Source organism: Lithobates pipiens, unplaced genomic scaffold (genome assembly GCF_037356315.1).
Source record: "Lithobates pipiens isolate NorthernLeopardFrog02 unplaced genomic scaffold, aLitPip1_a1.2 Scaffold_19, whole genome shotgun sequence".
In the NCBI taxonomy this organism is placed as follows: domain Eukaryota; kingdom Metazoa; phylum Chordata; class Amphibia; order Anura; family Ranidae; genus Lithobates; species Lithobates pipiens.
In genome coordinates, this window is record NW_027507764.1 from 335,979,185 (window position 1) to 336,002,609 (window position 23,425).

The 23,425-nt window shown below is 44.8% G+C and overlaps 2 protein-coding genes across 2 annotated transcripts in view; one reads left to right on the forward strand and one right to left on the reverse strand.

Moving 5' to 3' along the window:
- Nucleotides 1-15,592, reverse strand: part of WRNIP1 (WRN helicase interacting protein 1) — a 146,737-nt gene extending 131,145 nt beyond the window's left edge. Inside the window, exon 1 of the mRNA XM_077492100.1 lies at nucleotides 14,603-15,592. Within this exon, the coding sequence (XP_077348226.1) occupies nucleotides 14,603-15,235 (633 nt within the window). The 5' untranslated portion in view covers nucleotides 15,236-15,592. The remainder of the gene's footprint in view (nucleotides 1-14,602) is intronic.
- The window catches only part of MYLK4 (myosin light chain kinase family member 4), a 232,870-nt gene that overhangs the window by 33,818 nt on the left and 175,627 nt on the right, over nucleotides 1-23,425 (forward strand). The window lies entirely within an intron of this gene.

Genomic DNA, 23,425 nt, shown 5'->3' on the forward strand with positions numbered 1-23,425 from the left:
TCATGGAGTCGAGAACGTATATACCTTATTCCCCTGCCGGAAAGCGAGGAACCACCCCTAGAGGTGTCCAGAGTAGGTTCCAAGGGAACATTAAAATCGCCCGCTAGGAGAATGCATCCACGTGCAAAGTTCCGCAGGGAGCTAAGTGTGGAAGCCAAGAAACGCACCTGGTTTTTGTTAGGGGAGTATAAGGTGGCCAAAGTACACTGCATGCTGCCCAGGGTGCCCCGCAGAAACAGAAAACGTCCCGCAGGATCACATAACATTTCCTCAAACGTGAACGCGGTTCCCCTACGAATCCCGATGGCCACACCTTTGGCTTTAGAGATGTCGGAGAGGCTGTAGTACCACGTAGGGTACTGTGGTGAGTGCAACCTAACTCGAGTCGTCTGTGTGAGGTGGGTCTCCTGGAGGAAGACCACGTCCCCCCGCAAACGGTCCAGTTCCCTATATAAATTGTGTCTCTTCCCTGGGGCGTAAAGGCCCCGTACATTAAAAGATACAATGTTCACAGTAGCCATGGGGTCTCAGGAGGAGGAACCGCGATCACCACAACATTATCAATACAATACCAAGGCGGTCTGCCGCCAAAGAGGGGGGAGGGGAACAGAGGGGGTGTAGGCAGTAGACAGAAAAGGTGAAAGAGAAAAGGAAAGGAGAAAGAAAGGCAACAAGAAAATGCAAGGCCCCACCTTAGTGGGAAAAACAAAATGAACCAAAAAAGGTGCTGTCGAAGAACAGCCATTAGTGCACGCATTACCATGCCGTGCAAGAGCGGGCTGCGTAACCGCCACAGGGCCCCCACGCCCGCCACCCCAACAGGGGAACGGACGTCGAGGCCCCGCGCCGGGCAGCCCCCGCTCAAAAAGGGGGAGGCGGGACGCAGGCAGCCGGGCGCAAACCACACCATAAAGGTCCAAGTCAGCGCCCCGCGGTCCGGTGCCGACACCTAGGCAGAAAAATCTAGAAATAACATCATCCAAAACCTAAAGCGCCTGTACAGAACAATATTGGTATGAAGCTAAGACGGTAGGATACCCAATGGGGGGGGGGGGGAGAGGGGAACCGTGAGTCAGCTACGCTCCACAGGCACAGCGAGGAAGATGAAGAAATGTCACGCCAATAAAAAGAAAAAGGGCAAAAGAGCAGCGATGTTCATATCCAGACTGAGGGCCCCTTAGGGGTACCGGGTTACTGGCCACACGGCCAAGGGTGACTCAGCCCTGGCCTGCAAAAACACGTTGTCGCCAAAGGCGGTCAGCTTCCTCGCACAAACTTAGTAAAAGGAGCCCCCCCAGTCACGTTCAGGCGGTATGTCCCACAAATGCAAGTAGACGTCCTGAACAGGTAACCAAGTTGAACAAGTTGAACAAGTTGACGGGTAGGATGCCCTTTCAAGGGCGGTAGTCAGGTGCAGAAGTACGGCGGGCACGGCTCACCCTCTGCCATCCCTGGTCGGTCCCAGCGGGCAGGGGCGGGATGCCTTCTTGCCATCCAGGTAGTTCCGGGATAGGAACGGACATATCCGTGCAGAATTTGGACAGCTCCTCCGGAAATCGAAGTATTGCGGTTTTGCCATCTCTAGATGCGATCAAGGCCGCAGGGAAGCCCCACCTATATTTAATGGACGCCGCCCGGAGCAGTTCCGTGAGGGGCCTTAGGGCCCTGCGTCGATCCAAGGTTTCCTTAGCGAGATCCGGGAAAAAGGATAGCATCGCCCCATGGAAATCAAACGGGTTAGCTCCCCTAGCTTTCTGCATAATCAGTTCCTTTTCAGGATAATGGTGGACCCGGCAAATGATGTCTCGTGGGACATCTGTAGCAAGATTGCGTGGGCGGAGTGCCCTGTGCACCCGGTCAATCTTCAAAGGGGCGTCAGGTGCTCGTCCCAGAAGACTATTAAAAATGCCCCGAACGGATGGTAACAGATCGTCGTCTCCAGTCGCTTCGGGAAGTCCCCTAATCCGAACGTTATTACGTCTGTTACGATTCTCTTGATCTTCGATCTTGTAAACGGTCGTACGATGCGAAATGGCAAGTTGACGTGTAGTCGCCTGGAGGGATCGGATAGCGTTCGCGTTGCGATCGAGACGTTGCTCCGACTCTTCAACACGAACCAATACTTGCGAGAGATCCGAACGAACTGCGGAGACCTCCTTCCTGATGACCCGCTCGAGGTTCAGAAGCATGGCGGCGAGATCGGAGGTGGTAGGGAGATCGCTAACTCTCGGCGCAGCTCCGGCGGAAGGATGTGACTCACCCTCAGCCCCCGAGCCCGCCGAGGACTCGGGCGAGCGCGACCTCCGGTCCGGCCCATCGCGGGATGCGGAATCTACTCTACTCCGCGGCTTGCGGCCTAGGTCGTCCTGCTCTTCCACCTCGTCCGGTTCCACGGAAAGGAATCGCTTAATCGACCCCGTCGAGGCTCCTTTCTTGGGCAGGGACTTGCCCGTCCGCCGACCCATCATTCAGGTAGCAAAAATATGAATTTTTGGATGATTTTATGGATATTTCTCGGTGTCGGCCTCGGAGCTCACAGAGCACACGTCTGCTCTAGCACATCACCAGGCCACGCCCCCTTAAGGCACTCGGGTTCTATAGTGGTTTGAGCTGATCAAGATTTTGGATGTGTGGCTTCTTAGTTGGGGGGGGGGGTCGCAATCCTAGAGGTGAGCCTATAACCATTGGTGGGAGCACGAGTGAGGTTATTCGATGGTGGTCTGGAAATTTTACATAGGATTTCAATATTTTTTGTGGTATAAATAATTTTTTTGTAATTGATCTTGGGCCTGCCCACCAACCCGGTAAGCCATGGGTGCTCAACCTTTGACCCTCCAGCTGTTGCAGAACTACAAGTCCCATAAGGTATTGCAAGCCATTGACAGTTACAAGTATGACTCCCAAAGTTAAAGGCATGATGGAACTTGTAGTTCCGGAACAGCTGGAGGTTGAGCACGCCTGTGCTAAGTTTTCCGTAAGGCTGTCCACCTAGGTGCCAACACGAAAATTGAAAGGCAAGCAAGGGCAGGTCCCAACTGCCCTTGCCTGCCAGGCAGCCAATTTGTCAGCGAGGCAGACTATTATAATAAAGAACGAAAAGAACAAAAAGATACATTTGGGTAACAGAGAGGCAGAGCCAGGCTCAACTTTTGCTACTCAAATGCACGTGAATATCCTTTTTTTCTTATGTTAGCTCAGATTACACAGTTGGCTCATCTATCTAGGTGATGAATTCCAATTGAAAAACCCAAGCAAAGGTTACCAGCACCAATACTTCTCCTATCCAATTACTGTTAGGACACCTGATGAATGTCAAAACAACGCAGGAGTTCTATGCATGTGAAGGATGGAATTACGCCCAGTGCACTAAGTTTGTATGGGCCAAAATTCGAAAACTGATACTATCCGCATCACTCTGCTCTAATATGATCTCTTTCCTGCCCTCGGAGCATTCTCCTGCACCTGTCTTTATTTATTCTAGGTTATGTGGGCCCCCTGGGTTCTCTCCATCTGCGTTTTCTCAACCTCAAAAATGACATGATGAACCACAGGAATCTGAGGGTGGCTGGCACAAAAGCAACACTGTGGGGTAGAAGTATTTCAGGGAATGTGCCAACAATAAATAATCCTGCCTATCTGCTAAATGGCAAACATCATTAATCTCTCACCATAAGATGCTTTCTAAAGAGACTGTGGGTCATCTTTCAGTACACGTGCCCATATTTTATGTAATTTCTACTTGTACAAATATGGGCATATTTTTTCCTAGCACACTATACAAATGGTATGCTTCTCATTCACAGAAGAAACAACCAAATATTTCTGTTATTTCTGCCATGGTGACACATTTACAAATCAACTCAAGGCACATTTTCCAAAGTGTTTACGAGCACTGAATATGTTCATCAGTGAAGAAATGCCCTTACACTTACTGCACTTTGGTAATCGCCTGTTGCACTGTTCTGCTGATGGAAATCCACTGCAGCAGTAGCCAGCTGGTAAGATACAGAAGCCAGCATTGGGATGATAAGAATCTGCTGCAACAGTAAAGGTGGCAAAACCTGTGGGGACCTCTTGTGGAACCAGAGCCCTGCTTACAAAAGCCTGTCTTATTAATCAAATCTGTTAAAGCCATAACAAAATTGCAAGTTTCATTGTAATAATTTGTGGAAATGCAACTTTGCATCACAATTAAATTTTGCACATCTATTAAAGTGGTTGTAAACCCTTACAACCAACTTTGACCTACAGGTAAGCCTAGATTAAGGCTTACCTGTAGGTCCAAGAAATATCTCCTAAACCTACATGGTTTAGGAGATATTTCCCGAAAGACAGGCACCGCTGTCTACGGTGATATGCCGCGAGTGGCGGCTCTCATGCACATGCGCAGGAGTGATGTCATTGCGGCTTCGCCGAATGACAGCGCCTGAGCAGCGAGACCCACCAAGAAGATGGACGCTCTGGACTACAGGGGACAGAGGTGACTTTGCTGGCTCCTGTGTCAGGTAAGTGACACATAATGGACTACTATGCGATGCATAGTAGTCCATTATGCTTTACCTTGCAGGGAATCAAAGAGGAAGTAAACCCATCAGTGTCAAACTAAAAAAATAAAACTAAAATTAACAATAAAAAAAATTAAAAAAAAATAAAAAGTAAAGCGCCCCTGTCCCCCTGAGCTCGTACACAGAAGTGAACGCATACGTAAGTCCCACCCACATATGAAAATGGTGTTCAAACCACACATGTGAGGTATCGCCGCGAACGTTAGAGTGAGAGCAATAATTCTAGCTCTAGACCTCCTCTGTAACCCAAAACATGTAACCAGCAAAAAAAATGTAAGTGTCGCCTATGGGGATTTTTAAATACCAAAGTTTGGTGCCATTCCACGAGCGCCTGCAATTTTGAAGCGTGACATGTTGGGTATCTATTTACTCGGCGTATCCTCCTCTTTCACATTATGCAAAAAAATTGGGCTAACTTTACTGTTTTTTTTTTGTTTGTTTTGTTTTTTTCCTGAAAAAAACGTGTTCGAAAAATTGCTGCGCAAATACCGTGCGAGATAAAAAGTTGCAACAACTGCCATTGTATTCTCTAGGGTCTTTGCTAAAAAAACATATATGTTTGGGGGTTCTATGTAATTTTCTAGAAAAAAAATTAGGAATTTTACATGTAGGAGAGAAATGTCAGAATTGGCCTGGGCGCAAAGTGGTTAAAGGATAAGTTCACCTTTACAAAAGAAAAATAATTAATGCAAATTTTTTGCAAGTAAAAAAAAAATGGCATTTATTATTTTTTTGTAATGAACCTGTAAAGCATTGCACCTAGTGTCAGCTGATAATGGGCGTAATGCCAAGGTCCTGAAGACTGTTTGTGCATCTGTCTAGCGGGCAGCTGTCAGAACGGGGGATCGGGGGGCCAGTGCATCTGTAACATGTTGCTCCCTGAATATGGGTGTAACATGCAATATGTTACAAAAGGTGAACTTATCCTTTAACTCCTCCATTCCCGGCAGCATATAGTTACCTTTCTTTTTTGCCTCTCCGCCATGTGATTTTGCACCAGGAGCGGAAGGAAACACTCATCATTTTTGAGTGCGTAGGAGCATACACCTCTTGCCATTTGAATGCTGGACAGCACTCACAGCAATCACATCTACAGCCCTGTGTGACCCATTGAGTCCAGGAAACTCTAACTTTACAGGGCTTTTCTATCGCTCAAACCAGAGCGGCAGGGAATATATAAAGAAGGCAAGTATATACATCTGTTAGAGCTGAACGATGCTGGATAAAATGAGAATCATGATTTTTTTTTTTTGCTGAGAATAAAGATTACAATTCTCTCACAATTCTCTGTGTAAGATCTTTCACTTTATACAAAAAAATTGGACTAACTTTATTGTTTAGTTTTTTTTAGTTTTTTTTTAATTCATTGAAGTGTATTTTCTTCCAAAAAATTGCATTTGAAACACTGCTGCGCAAACTGTGTTACATAAAATATTGCAATGATCTCCATTTTATTCTCTAGGGTCTCTGCTAAAAAAAAAAAAAGAAAAAAATATATATATGTTTGGGGATTCCAAGTAATTTTCTAGCAAAAAAATACTGATTTTAACTTGTAAGCAACAACGGTCAGAAAAAAAGGCTTATTCTTTAAAGCTGTGTTACACCTGGGGGGAAAAAAAAATTAAAGGTCAGCAGATACAAATACTCTGGCTGTTAACTTTTAATATATAAACACTTACCTGTCCAGGAAGCCCGCGATGTCGGCTTCCCAGACGATTTTTGGATCATGTGTCAGATGCTGCCGCCGCCATTCTGTGTGAGGGAGACCGGCAGTGAAGCATTTCGGCTTCACAGCCGGTTCCTAACTGCGCATGCTTGATGTGTGCTGTGCTTTCTAACTGGCCCGGTGGTGGAGGAAGGAGATTGAACCTCCGAGGGAAGGCGCAGTCTCCCCAAAGTGGGGCAAATGTAGAACCACGGGGGGGGGGGGGGGGGAGCAGATAAGCAGAGGTGTTCCACTTCTGTGCCGAACTCTACTTTAAGTGGTTAAACTGACCTCATTCACAAAACGAAGTTCATCCCTTTGATCTCTAAAAGAACAGAGGGATACAAGGTTTCTTTTCATCCCTCTTTCAGTAGCTGCTTTTTTTTGACAGATGTGAGCAGGAGAACTGGTCTGCACGGATAACATGAATCGTGGAAATGCTGGATTAAGATTGTGAGGGGAGTTGAATCGAGATCGCAATTTTTTTAAAGCGGGAGTCCGCCGGGACTCCGCGTTTTTTTTTTTAAAAGCCAGCAGCTACAAATACTGCAGCTGCTGACTTTTAAAATAGTGACACTTACCTGTCCAGCGCGCCCGCGATGTCGGCACCCGAAGCCGATCTCTAGATCGTCACTCGGATGCTGCCGCCGCCATCTTGGGTATGGGAATCAGGAAATGGAGCCTTTCGGCTTCATTTCCCGGTTCCCTACTGCGCATGCGCGAGTCGCGATGCGCAATAAGGACGGTCCCTGCTGCCTCTGGGATCTGTGTGTTTCCCAGCAGGCAGCGGGGCACTTGCGGAAGGGGGCGGGCACTTGCGGAAAGGGGCTTAATATACGCCCCTTTCCGCAGAGAGCTCTCCCGGAAGTGGGTGCAGTTACCTGGATTATCCAGTTAACTGCACCCCCCGCCCCCCTGAAAGGCGCCAATTGTGGCGCCGGAGGGGGGGGGGGAGGATTCCGATGAGCGGAAGGTCCATTTTAGGGTGGACCTCCGCTTTAACGATTAATCGCGCAGCTTTAACATCTGTGTATTGTCTGCTATAGGCTCCGTTCACACTAGTGCGACATGTCATACAACTTTGGATACATACAGTGGCAGCCCATTGATTTTAATGGCACCCATTTCAAATTATGCAAGAGAGCGTAAAGTTGCATGACAGTTGCCCTCCAAAGTCTCACTCTAAATCAAGCAACTTAGGAGTCACACTAGTGTGAACCAAGCCTTAAAATAGATCCGTTTCTTTGCCTTGCATGGGTACAGCACAGCCATTTTTAGAAAATCTGTAAGGTGAATTTACCCTAAACACCATCCCCCCTTGTCATGTCCCACTGTGCCAGGTCTGCCGCAATACCCCATGGTCAGAAAGTTGCTTCACTGGTCTGGGGATTGGATACCCCTATTCTGTGTCTGTATGGCTTAGCCAGTATGGACTGCAGGGATTCTGATTGGTCAGCATCATCCATGTGACAGTGCTGGCCAATCATAAGCCATCTAGCCTGTACTGTCAGCACAGAGGAGAGAAAGCCACTGGGATTTCAAATCCTCGGACCGGTGATGCAGATTTTCTGTGTCTAAAAGGGGGGATTGCAGCAGTCCGATACAATGGGACCAGCTATATGACTTTATATTGGATGATGAGGTCATCAGTCTGCTTCAGGCAGGAGAAAGCATTTCCTCAGTCTCTATTCCAGACTGACCATATTGAAATTTGTTATCCTTGTAGAAAGTTACAAGGTAAGATGCTGGGGTGTCATGTCTGTTTCAGACATTATTCTTTATACAGCTGACAACAACAAAGGCACGAGTATTTATATGATTAGGTCATCTCCAAGCCATCATCCCAGAACATGTAGTAGAAGATGAGTCTGGATAATCCCTAAAGTAAAATGGCTTATCTTTCTAGAAAGAAAAGCAGATGAAGGCATTGTTAGGGTGAATGCTGTGATCTTGGTAAGGCAGAACAGATATATACACTTATACATTATTTAAAATGCTGAACTTTAAACGGATCAACCCACCCCTATAAGAAAAAATAAAATCTATGCTGATTAAATGTATTTAGGGAAACCATTAGACTTACTTGGAGGAACAAACTTCTTTCTGTGTTAAATTCCCATTCCACACTCCCATTGTTTGGTCCTGCCTATGCTCAGTATCCCAACCCACTATTTATTTATTTTTAAGTCATCTGTGGCCAGCTTTTTTTTTTTCTTCTTCTTGTTCTCAGTGTTGGCCCTCCGATGTCATCTGCCCCAGATCTCACACCCCCCCTGAGCCTTTCCCCCAAAATCTTATGAGGTTCTGCGAAGTCTCCAAGGTTACTCCCAAGATCCACCTGGAATACACTGGTGACATAGCCTTTCCCAAGGGCAGCTGAATGGCACTGGCTATATCACCAGTGCCTACGAAAATGAGGAAATAAAATCAATAAAAGGCCAAGCTCATAAAGAAAGCTTTTATTCTACATTTGCATGCAACAGAATTACAAATGAGCATTCAGACCTGTACGCACCTGTGGATTTTAGTCTGTGCAGTAGATCACCACAAACTTCTACATGAAAAATATTTCTCCTGCTAGGTGTACTGTACTTGGGAAAATATGGAAGCTGTAATTTCTTTATTTTTCTCTAAAACAAAATACTAGTTACCTAGCTGTCTGTGATGTCAAAACATCTGGATTTAGAATACAGAATACAGTGATGTCACAACTTCTAATTTGCATACTTATTCCAAGTTATTGCATCCAATTTACTAAAAAGAGTATAGTATTCTTACTTTATAAGGGAATTTTCACTTACCTTTGTGAATGTTAGGAAAAGTTACTTGTTAGAGTATGTCCAATTTCTTGCAAGGGAAATTAAGAAAACTTTGCTTGCACATGATTATATGACAGAAGTTAGCACAACTTGCCCTTGCAAAGTAAAAATGCTCTACTCCTTTTATAAATCAGCCGCTATGACTTTTGGTTATATAGCTAGAAAACTTTACTAAACCTGTCTGAAGAGAAATATTGACTGTATTGGATGGTGCAAATTTAACAGTTGTCATCCTTATCCTTACCTCAGTGCATTCTACCAGCTAAACTGTCTCATAGTGCCCTCTACAGACTAAACTAAATAATGCATTTATAAAACAATTTGCATTTTAAAAATGTGTTCAAATACAGCACTGCTGAGGGTGCAATTCAAAATCCAAATATATTTACATCTGCTAGAACCATGGACATGTGCTCAAATCAAGTATCATCGTTTTGTAACAAAAGCCATCCTAACTTACTACGGTAGTAGAAACTTTAGTAGGGGAGAGATACACAGCAATACAACCTGACCGAGTTTCTGACCTTGCTAGACAGGAAGAAGCAAAGGAAAAACTTCCAGTGGGGAAACTCCCTCTGCTATGAGCACTGGTTACCGAGTTCTGCTTTTAAATAGGTGCCTTTTTTTAATGCCTCTGAATGCAGTAATATTACAGCCATTGTGCCCATGCACATTCTGCCATTTACATCTGCATTTTAGAATGGGGTTCAAAGGCATAAAAAAAAAAAAAAAAAAAAAAAGTTTGAAACCCTTGTTTTGAGTCTTTCCCATTGTTTATGCTGTATGCATGTTAACATTTGTGCTAATATTTACATATGTATAGCATAGAGAGTAAATGTACTCAAATTAGGGATGCCCGAATGGGTTTTTTCACGCCGAAACCGATACCAAAAATTAAAAATATACTAGGCCGAAAACTGATATCAAAAGACAGATACCGAAACTTATTTAAAAAAAAAAAAAATATTATACAGGAGGTGGTCAGAGGCCGGCAACATGGTACGGGAGGTGGTCAGAGAGTGCAGACATGATAAGTGCAGCCAGTGTGTCCCCAGTGAAGGGAAGAGAGAGGAGAGCTGCCTCCGCCGCCTGGTTGAATAGAGTGTCGGGAATATCACAGCTTTAATTTCAATAGCTGTGTGTTCCTCGTCACGTGCCGTCACATACAGCCCCTCCCCCTTGTCCGGGCACTTTGATAGACAGATCACTCGTCCAATCCTGGGACGGGTGATCTGTCTATCAATGTTCCCTGGACAAGGGGGAGGGGCTTATGTGATGGCACGTGACGAGGAACACACAGCTATTGAAATTAAAGCTGTGATGTTCCAGGCACTCTATTCAACCAGGCGGCGGAGGCAGCTCTCCTGCACTATACACCCCCCATGATTGGCAGCACCGGGGGCGGTGCTCCGCCCCCACCCAGGCCCCACCCCATTTTCAGCTCCATTATCGGCTGTTTTTTTTCCTTTCGGCAAAGTGACGAAAAGGGCATTTTTCAGGCCGATATGTTTCGGCAGCCGAAATTTCGGTGCATCCCTATACTCAATCTGTGCTATGTGCCACCTAGCAATGTGAAGCGCACAAGGCTGCACGGGCTAGAGCTCCCTCGTATCCTATGTTATTGGAGGCAGGCGGTACTGTTGGCTGAGGCTGACATGTAAATTGTGCTATAATATAATTAATCACTATATTGAAGTTTACTAAAGCCCTGAATGAATAGCTCATGCAGCGCCTGCTTATGTGCAGAATGCCCAGTCTCCAGTCTTTGTGTGGCCAACAACGAATGACTTATTGATTTAGGAGAACATGTAAACATAGGAAGTGACGCCGGCTTTGTCTTAAAGTGTTGCAGTTCCCCATTAAGCCCCTTTCACATTAACGCGACTTGAAAGTGCTGCGATTTCAGGGAATGCCTGTGTAAACTTGAGGTCTATGGACCTCAACTCTCATCAAAATTGGACCAAAGTAGTACAGGGACTACTTTGAAGTCGGTGCAACTTTAAGTCTCACAGATATAAATGGTACTCATTGGAAATCATGGAGTATGACTTGTTATGCGACTTTGCAGTCCCAAGTCACAGGACAAGTTGCACAAGGGTGAAAGGGGCTTTAGGGTCTGCTCTGACAACCGGTGGGAGGAGCCATTTCTGCCTGTGTATAATCTGATTGATCAATAAAGTTCTACACAGGCTGCTTAAGCAGACCTAATGGGGATGCTCAACACCCAACCATTTATGCACAGTAGGGATGCACCGATACCGGATTTTTATCGGCGAATACTCACCGATATGAGTACCGATAATTTCCAGTGCAATTTGCATCCATACAAAATGATTGGACGCAAATTGCACTGCAAATAATTGCATGTGATGTGAACAGGAATGGGGTGCGATTCCTGCCCAAATCACATGCAGTTTCCCCATCGTTCCTGTGTGAACCCAGGCTTGTCAAAGTGATTTCAGCCTGGGTTCACTCAGGAGTGATGCAGGAAACCACATGTGATTCAGACAGCAATCGCACCACATGTGATTCAGACAGCAATCGCACCACATGTGATTCAGACAGCAATCGCACCACATGTGATTCAGACAGCAATCGCACCACATGTGATTCAGACAGCAATCGCACCACATTCCTGTTCAAATTGCATGCAATTTTTTGCAGTGCGATTTGCGAACATTCATTTTGTATGGGTGCAAATTTCACTGCAAAGTATCGGGAGTATTTTCACAAGTACTCGTGAAAATACTCAGCATCAGCACCAATATCAGTGCATCCCTAATACAAAGAGTACTAGCTCCACCCACACTACTGCTAGGATGCAGATCGCCCAAGTCACTTAGCCACCAATAATTGAATTCTTGCACATAAAAATATATTCTATTAAAACTGAACTCCAGGTACGATCTTTATTGCATAGTTACACAGATCCAGCTTGCACCAATATAAGTATGCATATTTCGTACCTGGGGGACTGTTGTGTAAGGTGACAATCACTGTAGTAGTCACCACTACTACAGTGATCACTGCTGTCTTTTCATAGTGACCACAGGAGGTAAACACGATGAGCACTGCCACCATTCACAAAACACCTTGTATTTTTATTTAGGAATAGAAGGCATTCTCTGATTGGATGAAATGGAGTGGTGGGGCAGTGACCTCAAGACCTACACAGTGCCCACCAAGAGAAAGCCTTGCATTCATCAAAATACGTGGTTATCTGTGAATGGGGGCAAATGCTGAGTGAGCAAATCCCTGTGGTCACTATGCAGAAAGGACGCTGCTTGGCACAGGACCTGGAAGATAGTCGTGATCACTGTAGTAGCGCCGACTACTACAGTGACACTCTGAATGTTGAATATTATTGACTGTGGATCCTCGGCTGATGAGGAAAGTGAAATGCGCATGAAGTTAACTCTATGGCATTTTTGAAGTTCATCACTGCTATATGCATTTTCTCTCTGGACTGACATTCATTTACCAACCTCTATCTTGGAGGCAGTATATCTGAGAATGTTTGGTGGTATGCAGCAACCCTTCGGGGGACCCATCCAGATACAGCCCTTTACCACTACTTCACAACATATGGAGTTTCTCTTCCAATATGTATCATTGAGCCTAGTACTGCAAGTTTCTGGCAGCGTCTTAAGGTTTAGTGGGCACTAAGGATGAGCTGCAGCGTGTTCGCACACTCCACGTGCAGAGCCCTCCAGGAAGTCAGCGCAGAGCTTCGCTAAATCACAGTCAGTGAGACATTGTCCCAATCTCTGCAGTTGCGCATCAGGACAATGTCTCACTGCTGGTGATTAGCGCAGCGCTGCGCCGACTTCCTGGCGGGCTCTGCATGTGGAGTGTGCGAACATGCCGGAGCTCATCCTTAGTGGGTACTATGGTGCCATTAGCCCTGATTGGGACAAGTATTGCTTGGCGCCTGATAACCCCATACCTAGACTTCTAGGCTCAGATATTTGGAAGCCATGTACAGGCTGTGTATGGTATGAATTGTATGTGTGAGGGACGTCCTGAGTTTAGTTTAAGTGACAACGTTGTCTCTTTTTAACCATTTTAAAACGATATCTGGAAGGGCAGGCCCAATGTGCCTACCCACGATTTGATATATAGAATTTTGTATTTTTCAATAAAGTGTTAATCACCTGCTCAGTCTATTGTAGTTGGTCCTCCTTATACAACTGACATGGCGTGGGTGACCCTAGAGGTTTCACCTCCCCTTTCTTTTTGACACTCCCAGCCATCCACATGATGTAAAATAAAATGTGATTCATCAGACCAGGCCACCTTCTTCCATGGCTCCGTAGTCCAGTTCTGATGCTTATGTGCCCATTACAGGTGCTTTTTGGCTGTGGGCACAGGTTAACATGGGCATCCTGACTAATCTGTGGCTACGCAGTGCCATACACAACAATCCGCAATGGCCATTTTTTTTCTGTTTTAACCTCATCAACTTCAGGGACAACACGTTTACTTGCTGCCTAATATATACCACTGACATTCAGATGCCATTGTAATAAGATAATTAATGTAGTTTCCTTAACCTCTTAGTAGCTATAAAGTTATGGCTGATTGGTGTACAGCAGGGATATGCAATTAGTGGACCTCCAGCTGTTGCAAAACTACATGTCCCATCATGCCTCGGCCTCTGGGTGTCATGCTTGTAGTTGTCAGTCTTGCTATGCCTCATGGGACTTCGCTGCCTATTAACAGGCTCAGGGCCCACGCATGCGTGCCCCCCCCCCCCACCCCAGCCAGCTCCCACAGTGATTGTACAACAGGAGCCTGTCAGCAAGTCCTGGCCAACGATTAACGGTCGGGATGTGCTGATCGTCTGTGTACTTTCACAGCGGAGAGCTCTGTGATTAAAATTCAACACAGAACTCTGTACAGAGGAACCAAACTGAGTTTCTCATTTCTGTAAAGCATTTCTGTAAAGCAATTGGGAGATCATTAGGAAAAAGCAGCACACTGTACACACATTACACATATTTAACCTCTTGATTGCCCTAGATGTTAATCCCTGCCCAGCCAATGTCATTATTACAGTGACAGTGTATATTTGTAGCACTGATCACTGTAATAATTGCAGTGGTGCTGCCAGTTAGTCAGTTCCCCTCAGTGTCAGTTACTGTTATATCGTTCGCCACAATATCACAGTCCCATTATAAGTCATTGATCACCACCATTAGAAGTTTTTAACCAGTTTCTGACCAGCTGCCGTCATTATACTGCTAATCACAGGCAGTGAGACATTTCCCGATCTCTGCAGCCACGAATCGGGACAATGTCTCACTGCCTGTGATTAGCGCTCTGCAATGCCAACTTCCTGGCGAGCTCTGCACGTGGGCTGTGTGAACACGCCAGAGCTCACCCTTACTAAGGCTGTGAAACTTATCAAATCACCTGTGCAAAATAATGGAAAGCCTGTTGGGGCGCCTTGAGGACTGGAGTTGAGAAACGCCGGTATAAAGGCAATACAAAAATAAGAAATGTACACCCACCTTGCCACAACCAGGAGGCCCCCACAGGATGATAGAAGGAATATCGTTGGCTTGTAAGAGTTTTCTTAGCATGGTGTCTTCTCCAAGGACCTTCTCTTGGCCCATGTAATGTTGGAGGGTGCAGGGTCTCATTTTGTCGGCTAGCGGCTTGCCCTCCAATTTCTCAGCCATGTTCTTCCCTTTGGGGTGTCCTTGTATGACCTCACTTGGCTGGGGCAACTCTCTATTATATGGTTCTCTCTGTACAACCTCAGTACTGGATCCTGCATTGATATCCCTCCACTTGTCCTTCTTATCAGTCCTCGTAGGGGAGGTCATGGAAAAAAAGGGGGACTTAGACGGGGTCTCCTCACGTAAGTGCTCAGCGGTCTTATGCTTCTGGAACACGGGGAAACTAGTTGTTGCTGAGCCAAACACCTTCCCGTGAGCCTCCAGCCCCTCTACACATGCGGAGAGACGCCTTTTCTTAGGCATCACCCCGCTTGACTTCACGTCCAGGCAGGAATCAAGATGGCTGTTGATGTTTTGGGCTGGCATGACCTGGGCACACACGGGGCAGGTCACAGTACTGTCCGAGCTGCCGCTGAGGGTCATACCCTGCATCTCAGCACCTTCTTCCATCTCAGTACTCATTCAAGGAACCAAGGATTGCAATTTTGTTTATAAATTAAAAATGATATTCTGTACTTACACTAACTAAACCAAAATGTGTTTGCACTGAATAAATGAGCCCAGGTGATCACAGGACTGCTGCAGCCTTCCAACCAACACGTGCAGCTTCCTCCTATCACTAGTACATGTTACTACTCAACGTGGGAGGAACCTCAATGAAGGCAGCACAGCCGCTATTCGCACTAGCCCCGGGCTATTTCAGTCAGGAGCACGTTAGAGGTGACAATGTAAAGAATTCGTACAGGATCGGCATTGCACACACTCTTCTATCTAGCACAGCTTCCTCCTCCCGGGTCAGAGGTAGCGGACAGACCGAGGCAGTATGGGAACTCTGCTCCTCCTCTCATGGTAATGGCACGCTGCCTACAGCCATCACATGCTGCTGTCTCCACAGCGCGTCCTGTATAGTGTACACTGTGTGGGCGGGAGATCAAACAATAGCCATTCATTAGCTTTACCAAAGCACTCTATATTCCAGTCATAGCTACTATCACCAGGTAGACCATGTAAGCAAAACTTTGCTGCATCTGAGCACCACAAACACTATTCATTCATTTTTAACCACTTGCCCTCCAGAACAGTTGCCCTCCCTCCTGACCAGGCCATTTTTTTGCAATGCTGCACTGTGGTACTTTAAGGCTGCTTTCGCACTGATAGCGCCCACCATTAGTGGTTTTTAGTGACGCTTAACTCCTGTTTTAACTACTTCAATATCAGGGACTTACACCTCCTTCCTGACCAAGCCAAGTTTCATCTTTCAGCGATGTCGCTGTTTAAGTGACAATTGCGCGGTCTTGCTACACTGTACCCAAACAAAATTTTTTATCATTTTCCCACAAATAGAGCTTTCTTTTTGTGGTATTTGATCACCTCTGCGTTTTCTTATTTTTGCTAAACAAATAAAAAAAGACCTAAAATTTAAAAAAAAAAAAGTTTTTCTTTTGTAAAATTTTATAAATAAGTATGTTTTCTCCTTCACTGATAAGGCGGCACTGATATGCAACACTGATGGGCATTGGTAGGTGGCACCGATGGGCACTGAAAGGCTGCACTTTTGGGTGGCACTGATGGGCACTGCTAGGCGGCACTGCTAAGCATTGATACGTGGCACTGATAGATGGAATTGATAGGCATCACTGATGGCATTGGGGATGGGCACTGATTGGCAGATGCCTGGGCACTGATTGGCATTTCCCTGGTGGTATAGGGTGGCATACCTGGTGGTCCTGGGTGGGCATCTGAGGGGGGGGGGGGGCTGCGCCAATAAAGAATCATCCCCCTGTCAGAAGATCAGCCTATCGGCTCTCCTTTATTCGCGTCTGTCAGACGTGAGCGAGGAAAAGCAGATCAACAGCTCTTCCTGTTTACATCATGATCAGCCATGATTGTACACAGCTGAGGATGTGGTAAAGAGCCTCCGTCAGAGGCTCTTTACCAAGATCGGTGTGTCAGAATGACACCCCACCACCGATCGCCGCGATGCGTGCCCCCACGGGCGCACGAGAGCAGTCGTTCTAGAGGGCCGTCATATGACGTCCACCCAGAACGAGAGCCGTGTCGCCCAGCCATCATTTGTTGGCCAGTGGGTGGGAAGTGGTTAACCACTTACAGACCAGAAGATTGATCCCCTTAATGAACAGGCCACTTTTTGCGATACGGCACTGTGTCGCTTTAACTGCGACGCTGTACCCAAACAAAATTGACATATTTTTTTCTCCACAAATAGAGCTTTCTTTTGATGATATTTGATCACCTTTACAGTTTTTATTTTTTGTGCTATAAACCAAAAAAGAGCGACAATTTTGAAAAAAAAATATATTTTTTACTTTCTGCGTGTTTCTAACTGGGAGGAGTGTACTGACTGTGAGAAGAGAGATCACTGTTCCTGATCACTAGGAACAGCTGATCTCTCTTTCCTCCCTTGTCAGAACAGGGATCTGCCTTGTTTACAAAGGCAGATCCCCATTCTGCCTCTCTTTCCCGCAATTGCATGTAGTTGGTGGACATTGAGTACTTTGAGAACTTTTTGCTTTCTTTTAAATAAAAGTCTGAGATTTTGTAGGATTAGAGTGAGGTGTATGATTAACCAGTTATACCAAACAGGTGCTAATGATCATCAATTTCATATGTATGTTGAAACAGCCATTAACCGGTTCCCAGCCAGCGCATGCAGGCATATTGGCGTACAGGTACGTTCAATCTTTAATGCCGCCCTGCCATCATGAGCGCGCCGGCGACGGCACGCTCGTGTGCTGGTTAGGACCCCTGTGAGTCCGGTCGTGGGTCCCGTGGACACGATCGCCACGGGCATACCCGCGATCGTCTCACGGGGCGGCTGAACGAGGAAATGCCGTTGTAAATAGCATTTCCCCGTTCTGCCTAGCAATAGTGATGCTGATCTCTGCTCCATGTGATTGGAGCTGAGATCAGTGTTCACTAAATTAAAGCCCAGCCCCCCACAGTTAGTAACACGCCCTTAGGAACACTTAACCCCTACACTGCCACCCACTGGTTAACCCCTTCACTGCCAGTGCCATTTATACAGGAATCACTGCATTTATATAGCAGTGATTGCTGTATAAATGACAATGATCCCAAAAATGTCCGATGTGTCCGCCATAATGTCGCAGTCACAATAAAAAAAAAAATTATTAATAAATATGCCATAAAAATATCCCCTATTTTGTAAACGCTATAACATTTGCGCAAAGCAATCAATAATCGCTTATTGCGATTTTTTTACCAAAAATATGTAGAAGAATACGTATCGGCCTAAACTGAGAGAAATTTTTTTTTTAATCTATTTTTGGGGGATATTTATTATAACAAAAAGTAAAAAATAATGCATTTTTTTCAAAATTGTCGCTCTATATTTATTTATAGAGAAAAAAATAAAAACCGCAGAGGTGATCAAATACCACCAAAAGAAAGCTCTATTTATGGGGAAAAAAGTATGTCAATTTTGTTTGGGAGCCACGTCACATGATCGCGCAATTGTCAGTTAAAGCGACGCAGTGCCGAATTGCAAAAAGTGGTCTGATCTTTGACCAGCAAAATGGTCCGGGGCTGAAGTGGTTAAAGTGGTTGTAAACCCACAAAAAAAAACCTGCAAGACCAAGGCATAATGAGCTAGGCTACAGGTAAGCCTTATTATACCTGTAGTAAAAAGTGGTCTGTAATGCTGCGCACACACGACTGGACTTTTCGACGGACTAGGTCCGACGGTCTTCCCGACAGACTTTCGGCGGAGGTCCGACGGACTTTCTGAACGAGCAGGCTTGGCCACACACAACCGGACTAAGTCTTTTCGAAAGTCCGTTAGTTTTGAACATGATGACGTAAAACGGGACTAAACAAGGAAGTTCAATAGCCAGTAGCCAATAGCTGCCCTTGTGTCGTATGTATATATATTTAATCATGTTATATATATTCTAGATGTCTGTATTTCCTGAAGAAGCTGAAAAGCGAAACTAGTCTAAATACACTACTGCTTCTACTAGCTATTGATTGTTCATATTGTTTCTTGTTTTATAATTCAATAAATGTATCCAATATTCTTTTTATATATTAGTGTTTAATTATATTTGTATTTTTCGTTGTGCACTGCAATAGTCTGTCAGCTCCCCCTTTTTGTCTTTGGTGTCTCTGGTTGGGGACCAGAGTTCCAATTGTTTATCTCATATATTTTGGATGATGGTGCACTTTGTATAATTATGAATTTTTATATACATTCTTCTTTTTGTGGTGTGAGGCCATCCGATTTTCGTTATATTTGGTCTGTCGGACTAGCACACAAATGAACGGTTTTCCCGATCTTTAGTCCTTCGGATAGATTTGAAACATGTTTTATTTCTAAGTCCGTCTGACTTTTGGGGGGAAAAAGTCTGCTGGAGTCCATACACGATCAAATTGTCCGACGGATTCTGGTCCTCCGGACCAAGTCAGCTGGAAAGTCAGATCATGTGTACACGGCATTAGGGTTTACAACCATTTTAACTGATGCAGAATCAGCTGTGTAGGAGGCTTAACGTTGGGTGAGAAACAGCCAAACTCTGTTACTAAGGTGAGGTTGTGGAAGACGGTTTCAAGTCAGGACTGAGCAAAGCAACAAGACACAAGGTGGTTTACTGCAGATACTGCATTGGCAAGGTCTCTCCCAAGAAAAGATTTTAAAATAGACTGGGGTTTTAAGATGTACTGATCAAGCCATTTTGAAGAAGCACAAAGAAATGTTGAGGACCATAGACACAGTGTTCTGCCAAGGAAACTTAATGTAGCAGATCAAAGACACATCATGCTTACTTCCCTTCCACAAAGAAAGATTTTCAGCAATGTCATCAGCACAAAACTATATTATGAGTTAGCCTCAATCATTTGATTTCATTTAAAAGGTACCATCATCGAAAACAGTAAATGTATATAGGAACAGAGGAGAAAGATAGAGACAGTTGCTTAGGCTGACGACTATAGCCTCCTAAAAAGAATTGACTATCTCGGCACAGACCACAAGGTTAGATTTATCATACAATTTATTTATTACATAAAAATATTAATCACAACAGAAATTATAATTGCAATGGGAGGATCAATACAGTAATATGATACTTATAGACTTCCAGGCTTAATAACTGGTTAAAGAGTATGGTCACAGAATTATACAGTCCTCAACAGTTTCGCGATCATAAGACTGCCTCTTCAGGAGGATAAATATATAAAGTAGATGGTATAGAATAGATAAACAGTCATAAGGAGTCTGATCATAATATATCAAACAGTATAAACAATAGTTATAACAACACAGCAGAGAAAAGTGCAGTTCCTGTACGCTTCACATGCAGTTCTATGCAGTGCGATTTCTGCCCCATTAATTTTGAATGGCCTGAAATTGCACCAAACCAAAAGTAGTGCATGGAGTGTATACTTTTGTACCATGTGATGGTTTGCAGACAAACTGAGCTTGAGACCTGCGTTTGAGGTGTCATTAACTTGAACTTACTCCTGCAGCAGATCACAAGGAAATTGTGAATGCGGTTCTCCCACACTGCATTGCACTGTGAACGGCCATAAACTTGCTTAAAGAGGAAGTAAACTCTCCCACTCTGGTGCTTCTCTTCATTTAGTCCATTATAATAAGTCATTATCAGACTATAGCCACTGTAATCCAGGCCAAATCCCATATCACTTACTGTTTAAAGAAACTTTAAAAAACTTGTTTCCAGGGGTTAGGCACCGCCATCTTAAGTATTGTTTTCTGAGTCGACAGTGGAGTGTTTTTCCGCCCTTACATTGAGCACTTCCTGTACTGTGAACCAAGCCTCCTTCTCAATCCAACATTTCTATGGCAACCCTGCTTCCCTGTTCATAGCTGACTTGTTTTATTTCATAGTATTTACTTGTGCCGATGTCTAATGTTTCCCTTTGTCAGTCTTATCAGCTTCAGCCAGGTTTACATTGTATTGGCCAGGTTTACATTGTATGTCATGTCACATGATCACATGGTGTGTAGAAGGAAGCTCTGAATGATTCTGAAGTCTCCTGGGAGTGGGAAGTCTTGTGTGGTAGGAAGTCCTGATAACAGATAGATAAGACATAGAGAGTGTGCCGTAAATCAGGGGAGATCTGGGCATGCTCAGTGAAGTCATTCTAAAGAGCAAAAAGGATTACAACAATACTAGGGTTTTTTATGCTGATTTACATGGGACAAAGTTGTGGGGGAGGGTTTACAACCACTTTAAGTTGTAATTTTAAAATAAGGGGGAAGTTCCTCTTTAAAGCAGAGTTCTGCCTAAGTAAAAAAAAAGTCAGCAGCTACAAATACTTTAGCTGCTGACTATTAAGATAAGGACACTTACCTGTCCAGGGAGCAAGCGATGTTGGCACCATTGGCTCCAGGTGCAGGTGCCGGCATCCTTACTAAGGGAAACAGGAAGTGATGCCTTGTGGGTCTACAGCCTGCTTCTTAATGTGCATGTGTGAGTTGTGTGGTGCTTTCTGAATAGTCCCATCGTCTTCTGGGACACACACAGGTCCCAGAAGGCAATGGGGGGAAGGAGGAGGGCAACAAAAAAAACAGCAGAAGCCAATGGGACAGAAGTCCCAAAGAAAATATAAGAAAAGCGTATAAAGAAAAAAAATCTATAATATTTACGAAAATTAGAGGGGGGGGGGGGATTAGGGTGTGCTTACATTTTCTAAGGAGTTACATTTTTGTCTGGAACTCCACTTTACGGTACTATATAGTGTTGTTTTTTTTTTCTTTTAAATGGTGTGGGGGTTTCAGAGATAGGGTCGGGGGGGGGGGGGGGGGGGCTCCTAAAATATTTTGAGCTTTAAATTATGATTAATGAGACAGAACAGCAGTAAGGCAAGGTCGTTACGTGTAGCTCATATTTGGTAGTATAAACAAACCAAAGCTTGCTCTCTGTTGGCTGCAGTTCAAAGATTATTTTGCTGTCTCTGGACCAGCACTCAGTAAGAAAGAGGAGAATGCCAAGGCCTAAAGACTGAACTTGACAGACCCTGTGTCATCTTTCAGCTGAAATTTCACTGTAACCGGATTCCTTGCCAGGTTAAAGATCAATGTTGATTCACTTCTGTCAATATCGAGTAATGTGATGAAAATGTTTAATGCGTATCATTAACGACTCTAGGGAAATAAATTAAAATTTATTCTAGCTTAATAAATATGCAAAATCTTTGCCAAGACTTAAGACTGCCAGTTATACATTGTAGCGTTCACTAAGATTGTTGTGAACAGTAGTGAAAAACTGCAGCGAGTATACTGTTTATTTGTAATATTAAAAATTATATTGTTAACAATAGGTCATCTCATTCCAATACATACCAAAATTGCTATTGCCATTTTCTAGTCCATACAAAGTCTGTTTTATCTGCATAAACTGTATATTCTAGAGCTGTGACTTCAGAAAGATTAGAGCGCTGCTCAAAGCTAGAGATATGAGTAACTGTCGTCAGTGCTCAGAACATAGGAGCTAGTGTCCAACATCACCAATCCAGAAGCGTCAACATAGTGAGGGCACCAGTGGAGGCTGGCGCTCAATATTTTGGAGGGGTGGCAAATAAATCTGCCCCCCTCCCCAGGAGACAGACGGCGGCCATCAGTTCCCCCTCCGTGGGAGACAGGGCCCCTCTCTGTGGGAGAAGGGTGGCGCCGATTAATGCCGCCCCACGGGAGACAGACGGCGGTGGCAATCAGTGGCCTTACCTTAGGAGGCCGAAAGCTGCTCCTCACTCCAGCTTGCTGAGGGAAGAGCAAGGGCCGTTGCTTCTCCTCCCGGCCAAACTGGAAGTGGGTCCTGAGACCTAATTGGCCAGGGCTCTTAAGACTCGCTGGCCAATCGGTTCTCAGGACCCACTTCCTGGTTGACTGGGAGGAGAAGCAGGAAGACAATAGAATATTACATTGCTATTGTCACACAACTGAGTGGGCTCAGAGCACAGTGCTCTGCGCCCCGAGCCAACCTTTTTTCAAGCCAATTAGAGCCTCAGGCTCTAATCACGTGCTTAAAAAAACCCCCATTGAAATCCATGTGTCCGGCGCTCTGCATGTTGATTGGGGGCCGGGCGCATGGATAAGGGGGGCCATGCTCCTAATGGTCAGGCCGCCACTGGAGGGCACACAACCAATATTATATACTGTGCATCAAGCTGGTATATTTTCAAGCACATGCTTTACATAACCAAGATGATTGCAATATAAGAGAGGAATGCATCTTGTGACTCAATGTGTTTCGTAAATACTTTCACTTCTTCGGGAGTAGATGCCTCCAACAGAACCCTATACTAAAAAACAAATACGTAAATTATGTTAAAGCACTCCCTAGAAAGGCAGAGGTGCCATCACCCTACATATTGATGCTCTAAAAAGAGACTTACAAACCAGCTTGGAACTTGATCAAATAGAGTCTCCAAATAGTGACCGCTGCTCAGTGTCTGTCACTGGAGTAGTAGAAGGGAACCAAGACACCCAAAGGGAAAACCAATGAGGTAGCACAAGAGAGATGTCCAATCTTTGTACATTAAATTTATATTTTATGACTTTGGTATTATGCCTCATTTAAAGTCCCGATGGCGAATATTTGTTGTGTGTATGTTACATATCGTGATGGAGGCATGATACACTAGGCACCT